Source organism: Aphis gossypii, chromosome 3 (genome assembly GCF_020184175.1).
Source record: "Aphis gossypii isolate Hap1 chromosome 3, ASM2018417v2, whole genome shotgun sequence".
In the NCBI taxonomy this organism is placed as follows: Eukaryota; Metazoa; Arthropoda; class Insecta; order Hemiptera; family Aphididae; genus Aphis; species Aphis gossypii.
In genome coordinates, this window is record NC_065532.1 from 21,628,042 (window position 1) to 21,638,178 (window position 10,137).

At 27.3% G+C, this 10,137-nt stretch overlaps 1 protein-coding gene across 1 annotated transcript; it reads right to left on the reverse strand.

The window, feature by feature from the left end:
• Positions 1 to 1,156: 1,156 nt before the first annotated feature.
• Positions 1,157 to 4,635, reverse strand: LOC126551002 (uncharacterized). Its single transcript, XM_050203759.1, has 4 exons — positions 4,501 to 4,635; positions 2,843 to 3,120; positions 1,363 to 2,741; positions 1,157 to 1,311 (listed from the first exon to the last, which is right to left on the reverse strand). The coding sequence occupies exons 1-4, from the start codon at positions 4,633 to 4,635 to the stop codon at positions 1,157 to 1,159; spliced, it is 1,947 nt and encodes a 648-aa protein (XP_050059716.1).
• Positions 4,636 to 10,137: the final 5,502 nt, after the last annotated feature.

Here is a 10,137-nt window from a genome sequence, read left to right on the forward strand (position 1 = left end):
ACTCGAGGTGAATATTTGTATTTGGTTATAATTGATATATACGTGATCTATTTTTTATTTTTCGTTTATCAATATAACATATATATATATATATTTATTTTTTTTTTTTTGATTTATTATTAGCGTTAATTAATTATATTTTAATTTTTAGTGAGGGTAGTAATTATTTAATTAATTTATAATTTAATATAATTAATCTAGTAGTATAAATTGGCTGTATAAACACTCCAAATAAATTTTTCTAACAATATATTTTACTAACTCAATATTTCGGAATTTCAAAAATGTTATAATTTAAGTATATAATTTTAGTTAAAAATAATTAATTAAAGTTAACACATTTTATATGACCAGGTATAGATATAGGATTATTTAAACTTAAGTTTTCAAATTTACAGTTTAACGAGTCAACTTAAAGACCCTAGATCGGATCTTTCTATTACGATAAATACGGCAACAGATATCTATACTCTCAAAAAACCATTTCTTATTCAATATTGCGAAAATAAAAATCTAAAATCTACTGGAACTACTACTGAATTAAGAGCTAGACTAAGTAGATATTTAAGAGGAGCTATAACTTTGGAAGACGTGGATGATTCTTTAGACGTTGAAAAACGTAGTATAATTCTTAACAATTCGATCACTAATAAAATTGATTTAAAAAATTTACTTAAAGACGCTGAGCTATCCGATTCAAGTCCCGATCAAATAGACAACAATAAAAGCTCACCAGCTACTTTCTCAACATCATTAGCTCTATACGACAATTTAAACAATAATTTAAATTCTTTTTCAAATAGAGTTGACACATTTTTATAATAAAAAAAAAAATGTACAATTTTTTTATCAAGTAAAATTAATTATTTCACATGCTCTCCTAGTACTCCGTAGTCTATTTTTAAAAACTTAATATATCCACAATTGATATAAACAGAAAGCGCTATATAGTGAGAAATGTATTTAATGAAAAATAATAATACTGTTGTATAACACCGCTCCTAGTAGTAAATTTATTCAATGAAAATAATAAAGCTGTTGAATGTTGTATAATACTGATAGATAACACTGTTTATACTGATTGTTGAATCATTAAGTTTTTTAAATAAATTATTTTGTGAGTTTGTAATGACCATACGCCAATGTATTTATCCCATCATTCATTATATCTTTTATCGTCATTGGCACTGAGAACAAGCTTGTTCATTGTTTTTGAATGAACAACATGTTTATTCGATTGAATGAAGTTCATGTTTCTGTGAGATTGTTTTTTCTCAACAGATCTATGGTTGATAAAAGCATTTAATATCTCTATGTAATCAATAAATTTCATATGGTTTTTTATTATATATTTTTTTACACCTTTTGCCTTTTTTTCTACAGTATCATCTATGGTTTTATAAGCGTATAATTTCGGTCTTAATGAAACAAATTCTTTAAGAATTATTGATTTAAGTTCATCCTTGAAGAATCCTGGTTGGCTTTTATGAATTTCACTAAAGCAATAATGGTCTTTAGGATAATTAGATGTGTCAAAATATGGCAATAAATCATTTTTTAAATCATCGAAAAAATTTTTTGTTTGAATGGTATATATCAAGGAATCTGTATCCGAATATAAAGAACTAATTTTTCTATCATATTTCTTTTTCATTACATTATAATGAAAATCATACATAAAAGTTTTCGAAACGTCTAAAATTGCAGATCCTACATAAATCGCCTTATCGAATTTAATAGTTTCCTTATGTTGATGAATAGCCATAAGATTCTTAGAGTAAATAGTTCTATCCTTAAAATTAGTTTTTGCCATTAATTTATTAGCTTTTTTTCCCGATGAAACCAGTTTTATAGAAGCTCTTGTTCGAACGTTCTCCATACATTTTCCAAAAACACTATTAATTAAAAGCTTCCAGAATTCTTTTTCAAACTCGTTTTTAGCTTCTGTTCTCATTTTAGTACAGAATTCAATGTACGATGACATCCATTTCTTTTGAGAAAATCGGAAAGCTCGATGAATTTTTACAATTTTAAGACCGTGAGAAATCGCTTGTTTTAAATTTTTGTAATGAACAATATAGTTTTTTTTCGGTAATAGTGTAGTTAACAATTTCTTAACATTAGAATTTGGTGAACATTCGTTTAATGTTAAAAACGGGAAATCATTATGAGTTTTATGCAAATTTTTAGGGTAGTCGACATCAACTTGTAATATATATCCAACTTCAGAATCATCAGCAATTTTAGTTACGTCTATATTGAAGTCATCAACCCATTCAAAATCTTTAAAAGGTAATTCTGTTAACATAGACTTTCCATATAAATTTACACAATCAAGATATGTTATCCATGTAATCGGTTCATTAGAATTATAATTCAATCCTTCAATATTTGGTATGTTTGCTTTAGCATATCTTTTAGTTGATTGAGTTATTCCACCACGAATAGAGTTCTCGATAAACAAAAGCATGTTAGGACATTTTAACCTTTCTAATTCGATTTTAGTATATTTAAGCATACAGTCATACGCAAATCCCGGAGCAGTCATATAATGAGCAGGATCTAGTTCAAGAGTAGATAAACATAAGTCTCTGAAATTTACAAACACGTCAGCTAGTATTACAACATCAGTTTTTAAATAATGATCGCTATATTCACCTAATGTCTTTATATTAAACACGTTCCATACATTTTTCGCATGTATATAATCGTTATCAGTAATATTTTCATCGGTTAGAGTGCTATAAAATTCAAGCTTTGAAGGTAAATAGAATCATTAAGTTTACTCCAACTATCAACATATTCATAAGGGAAGACTCCTTTTCGTGTAACTAAATCTAACATTTCAATAGAAAATACTTTAATAGTTTCTCTAAACCTCAACTTATCTTCGGATAAATTTTTTGCTAGTTTACTTAATTTTTCAGCCATAAAACGGTATGTATCAACAGACTTTAGGTTAAATTTTGGTGCGATTTCTTTACTAAATGATATATATTTTTCAGATGAATTAGGTATAACATGAATATCTTTATCGTTACATCCAAGTTCTCGAATTATAAAGTGACTGTCATATGCCAGATTATGAAAAAAAATTGGTACAAATGATGGATTAGTTAGCTGAAAATTACATTTTACACAAATACATCGTCTGTAATTTCCATTTATATGACAGTGATCTCGAACTTTTAACAAATTATTATCTTTAAAAGTTAATAAACATTTTTCAAAAACCATAGCTTTTTGAAAATTTTTTTCTTCTTTTAAAGTCAATTCGTTAATTGGTAAATTAGTTTTACAAATATCATTAATTTTATTTCCTATATTAATCATACTATTCATAAATTTTTTTGCTGCATTTTTACCTCTATAAATTACTACTTTTCTAGGAATTTCAAACTTTTTTATTAATTTTTTTGGTATAATATTATAGTCAACTTTTACATAAAACCCATAACTCATAAGTTTATGTAAATGTGTAATATTAGTTTTTGGTTTTTTTACCACTTTGAATGAATTTAATAGGTTGTTTTGGGTTTAAAATACATTCGAAGTCGGCGTATAAAACAATTGGAATTCGTTGAGTATTTTTATAGTTTTTGAAATATATGAAATCGTCATCTCCTTCTTCAAACATTATAGGTCTTCCTAATTTATTTTTAATACACATTTGCTTATGTCTAATTAAACCTGATTCACCCCAAAGTTTGCTTTTACACGGTTTATTACCAAAACTAGTAAAACATCTCTTACATATAATCAACTTTGAGCAATTTTTAGTTCTTTGACTTCTAATAAACCTTGAGAAGTTATTAATATAACAATAATGAGATGTATTATTATCATTAAATAGAAATAGGTCAAAATGATTTTTTTTTTCAATATTGGTTATATGTAATGGGTAAATTACATTTTTATCATCTAAGCTGTAATGTTAATTGATACATCGTTTATTTTTTCAAATTTTTTTAACTGAGTTATAGGTGTTGGAAAATCGATGCATTTAAAATTTAGTCCACTTTTTTTTTTCTAACATATCAAAATATTTTTTACTAAACCGAGATTTATTCAAACGATTATCGTACTTACTTAGTATTGAATACTTGAAACATTCGTTATCGTTATTTTTTACATTTATAACTGCTTTTTTTTTTTAATATGACTAGGTAAATCTAAATATGTACTTCCTCCTTTAAGAGGATTAACTTTATTAATTCGTAGTTGTATACAATCTATAGATTTAAGTGACCAGCCTGATTTTTTTGATATAAACTGTTCTTCCTCAGATAATAGTTTGTTAAACATTTTGTTTAATAAGCTATTAAAATTGGATGATTTACATGCTAATACGTTTGTTGTTTTAAATGACATATCTTGTACTTCATTCGTTAAAAGTTGTTCATACGTGCTATCAACATGTAAATTAAATTTAATTGCTGACTGCTGACTTGATTGTGTTAGCTTAGAAATTAACATTTCAGAAACATAACTAAAAAGTACATGGTAGTCTATTATTTCTTCCTTGTTCTTAACAATAAACGTTCTCGAACAGCTTTTAAATCTCTCAATTTCAACAAGTTCACTCTCAGCAGTTGATTCCATCCGTCTACGTTTAGTGATTGTATTTCTTTTCATTTTGTAACTGTAAATAAATTTATATTAAAAAAATAATAATAATAATACATTTGTTCATATTCCTAAGTGATTAATGTTTTAATTATTGGTGTATCAGATATTCAGCTTATTGTAGTGTACGTTTTAATTATTGTTTCACCAGAATATTACAGGAAATTTAATTAAAGTATGTTATTCAATGACATGTCACAGCCACCGAACGTGATCGGATTCGGATTATACGAACGCGTTGTAGGGTCATGATAGTGGTATGCGCAGTGAACAGCAACGATGGTGCGATTCATTCACAACGCTGGAACTTTGCCATCTACGCACATAGACCAAACGTACGTACCGTACAATCACTTCTGTGGAACATAACTCCAGGGCCGGCGCGAAAAATTATTCATGGGGGGGGGGGGGGGTGTCAAAATAATAAAATGCCGACTTAAATATTTATTTTACCTACCTGAATTTAATGAGACCTTTTTGTAAATACATTGTTATGTGTAAATAACTAATAATAAACAAGATTATATTATAAGTTAATTTTTTTAAAATACTTTTTCAGTGTATGACAAATAAAAACAAAATTAAATTTATTTAAGAGAAACTTTCCTAGTTTACAAAAATATCATATTAAAATTATAATTTGTAAGTAACTAACAAACGTATTTAAATTTATAGTTTACACTTCTATAGATACCTATAAAAAAAAATTAAATTTTGATTCGACGTTCTTTTAATGCAGCCCAATTGATTTTAAGATCTTCCAAATTTAAGTTATCAACGATATCTTTGGCCGAGTTTAAAATCATCAAGTCATCAAGTCTATTTGCTGCCATTGTTGTACGAAAGTGGTTTTTAATAATTTTTAGTTTACTAAACGAACGTTCATTAGAGGCTGTTGTCACGGGGGCTGTAAAACTTAATCGACAAAGTGAATTTGCTACAGGAACAAGAGTTTTCAAAGATTCAGAAACATTCAAAACCTTCTCCAATGTATTTTCATGTTCCGTTTTATGACGAAGTATGTTTATTTGACATAATATAGCATCGTAATCAGTAATCAATGAAGCTTCATATGAAGGTGGAAATAATTCACAAGCTTTTTCGACATCTTCAGTTCTAATATCACTTTTTATTGGTATACCTACTTAGTATTTTAAATATTGTTTCAACTATTTTAAAACAATCTCTTAAATTATTAGCAGATTCATTAATTAACGTGTCCAATACCTCTTTAAATTCTTTCCTATAAAATGTTTGTAAATTAAATATTGCTTGTGTAGAAGAATTACAGTCAATTTTTTTTGGTAAATTTCGTTGTCTATGAAACTTATTAAAATCTGCATTAGAATCAACGTCAAGTTTTTTAGCAAATATTTCAGCACTAGTTATAATATTATTAATTTGAGACTCATCTTCATTTATTTCTTTTAAGGATTTTATGCAAGATTCTATTAACAGGATAGCGTCGATAATATTTAAGTTTTCAGTTTCGAGTTGTTCGGTTAAAACTTTCATTTGATACATAATATGTTTCATTAAATAAATACATACTATAAATTCAAATGATAACATTTTTTTTCGAGACCTAATGCTTGAGCTCGTGTATTATTGTCAATGTTTGTATCATTAATTAATTTTTTTAATACGTCTAGTATTTATTTAAATAAAACCCAAACAGCCTTAATCGATTCAGCACGTGCAGTCCACCGTGTCATCGATAAATTGCGTAACTTTAATTTGATATCAACTTCCAATAATTTATTGTTAAAATAAAAATAACGCTTAGTACTTGAAGTAAAAAACACATATAGACTTTCTAATACTGAAAAAAAATGACTAATTGTGGTGCTAGCAGAACAACTTACTATGTTCAATAAATGTATTTGTACGATGTGCTTGACAAGGTATGAAAGGTATGTTGTGTCCAACGATTCTTGATAGCATAGCTTGAGTACCTAGATTTTTACTGGACATGCTACTTGCAAAATCGTACGACTGGAACGCAATGTTATTCAAATCAAGTGAATTTTGGGACAAAACATCAGATATTTTACTTGCTATACCTTTTCCAGTCTTATCGACAACTTCATCAATAGCAATCAAACGTTCACAAACTTCAGCTTTCGAGTTAACACAACGTAAGCACACACTTAATTTATCTTTATGTGATTAATCAGGCTCTGTATCAGCCATGATTGAATACATGCCAGCCTCTTTAACTTCTTCAATTGTGTTATTTTTTGTTTCTTTAGCTAATAAATGTATAAATTCATTCTGAGAGTCATGACTTAGATAGGTTGAGTGGTATCGTCGAAAAGAAGAGTCATTTAACCATGTTTTCATAGTTGAATTGTGACGTGATAAGAGCAAAACAATCTGATAAAAATTTCCATTTTTTTCGTCACCATCGCCTCTAAAAGCTAGTCCTTGTCTAGCTAGTGTACGGGATACGTCAAATAAAATTCTTATTACAGCCTTATGATATTCTTTTTGCTTTGAAAAATTTATAACGTTTTCTCGGTGTTTTTTATTTAACAAATTGTCTACGTGGTTAGCAGGGTCAGACTGGCGTCAAAAGGCCCAGTCTGCAATCTGATCAAAGGGCCCTTAGGTTATACTAAAAATTATTAGCTCTACTATTTACTTGTTAATTTTTTTATTTAATTAGGATAACAATTAAATATAATGAAAAAAACATATTATAATAATGACAATTATAGAAACATTTCAATATTTTATGTTATACTTTATTTAATACATCATATAGGTAGAATAAAATTATTATTTATAAATAAAACAATGTATAACAATTTGTTCAACCTTGACAAACATAAACCAATACCTACATATGATAAACATTTAAATGAATATAATTAAAAAAATAAAAAAACATAAATAAATAGCTAATTAAAATTTTTTTCATAATTCAAATTTAAAACAACAGTTTAGATAATTCACTAGAACTTTTTCCAACAGTATCAATTACACTTTCTTTATCAATTTCAAAATTTCTTTCAATATTCATCAATAACAATGCTTCCATTGTTTCTTGGGAAATAGCTGATCTTAATTTTGTTTTGACATTTTTTAATTTTGAAAATGTTCTCTCACAAGTAACTTGGGTATATGGTAGCGTTAATACAAATTTATATGCATAATATATATTGTTAACACAACCTGAGTGTTGAACTATATTATGTAATTCATTGAATGCACATCGTAAACAGTTATTACATGTTTTACAATTATTGGATGAATCAACAAATGATGCTTAGTCTTGGTCTAAATCTAGTTCATGATCATAAATAAGGAGATTGGGGCTCTTCAGATAAAAATATGAATGTGTCATTAAAAGTTTTAGTGATAGAATTAAACTGAAAAGCAAATTGTTGTAATTCACATGCCAATGTATTTCTGTCGATAGATGTTAAAAGAGAAAGTTCAAGTAATGCATTTGCTGGTACATCATTTTTTATAGAATCAAAGTTTTTGGGATCCAAGCAAATACAATCACTTAGTAATTTTGAATTACTAATAAATCTTGTATCCAAGCTATTCGCACAAATATCATGGATATAATTAAAAGTTTCGAATTTAAATCTATTAGTTAATGACATTTTTGGTCGTTCATCTGTTGCTTCTTCACCAGGCATATTTTTTTTTTTTTTGATACTCATTATGATTCATCATTATGATTTTTAAGAAAGCCAATTTTACTTCAACCGAACTTTTGTGATCTGGCATGATAAAAAATCCAACATCGCCAATAGAAGTAGAGCTAGATTATCGGATAGTAGATTCTTCATCAATATAACTTGTTTCCGGTGTACACTTTTCGTTTTCGATTTTTTCAGCTGAAGTATCAATGTATTTATTTTGACCTAAAGGAACTGGTAAATTTGGTTCAAAATTTCTATCTGTATCTTTTTTCTTCTAATGAATAAATATTTAAGTAAGTAAATTATATTTTTTTATGATATAAGAATACAATAATATACATTATTCATTCAATGGCGGTTGGTGAATAGTGATGGTTTAGTGGGTTTATTGATTAATGATTATGTACATATTACATAGATACTAAAATATGTAAATATATTTTTACTGCCTATTTTTTCATTTCTTTTGGGAATGCGATCGCATTATCGCACATATGCACGAACCGCAGGCGCGTACTGGCTCCTTTTTTTGTACCGGGAAATGTTAGTGGGGCCCATAATATTTTATATTCATTTTTTTAACAGATAAAAATAAAAATAAAGAAAAACATAATATTTAGAAATTAACAGTTTTTATTTCTTGGATTAATACAATTAAAACATAAAATAAGTTTGTTGTTAAACTAAACAATTTAATTCATGTTTTAACTTAACTTATACTTTTTAAAAACAATGGATAAAATTAGAAAAATCATACTTTTAATAACCTTAGCATTTCACTGCTTTTTTCACACATGAAATCAATAACTGCGTCTGGCGATATGTCTAATAATAATTCTCTTTCACAATTCATTAAAAACAGAGCTTCTAAGTTTTCTTGGTTTATACAGCTTCTTAATCGAGTTTTGATTATTTTTAATTTTGAAAATGAGCGTTCGCACGTTACTTGTGTTAATGGAATGGTTAATAAAAATAAATATACTTTAAAAAGCTCCTTGTATTCTAACGAATACATATTGTATTTATGTATTATATTTGCCACACGCAATAAACATTTCATACAATTTTCTTCCTTTTTACACACAAAGTTATCGTCTTCAAAATAATCTTCTGAATCGTATTCTGGGCCATAAATATCATCAGTATTTTTCAAAGTTGTTTTAGAAATTATTATGTTCTAAAAGAACATGATTATCGATAGTAGGTAATAACTAGGAAATTTCGTTCATGGCATTAGGGTTTATTCCGTTGTCTCTAATGTCTTTAAATCTTCTAGGATCAAACAGCTCTAAATCTCCGTAAAGCTCTTTACAGTGGGCGAATCTTTGTTTCATACTTGTAACTACGACGTCCATTGTTGGAAAAAATGTATTAATTTTGAAATTGTCTTCAGGAGTGTGAATAGTTTCTTCATGACCTATGTTACCCTCCAATCTTCGTGATACGATTCGCTTTCGTTTTTGAGGAATTTCAAACTCTATTTCTATTTCATTTTCTTCTTCCCAAATTTTTTCAGAGACAAAATTAATAAAAATCTTAGCTGCTGTACTTATTGGAGTAAAATTTCGTTGATTTTGCTTTAATAATTTCTCTGTAACAACAATTTTTCTATAAGCTTGGATATAATCAAGATTTGATGTTTGTAAATAATCAGATAGTGGAGTTGTCAACTTAAATATTTGAAGAAACGTCATTGCTGTTAGTGTGGTCTCATAGCTCGTAAGGCGACCCAACTAACTTCTTGCATTACTTCTAACATTAACATTAAAATCATTGGATTGTGAAATTTCATAAAGGGATAGAACTATTTTAACATATATAAAAGATTTCCGTTCTTCGTGTTGAGCTTCAA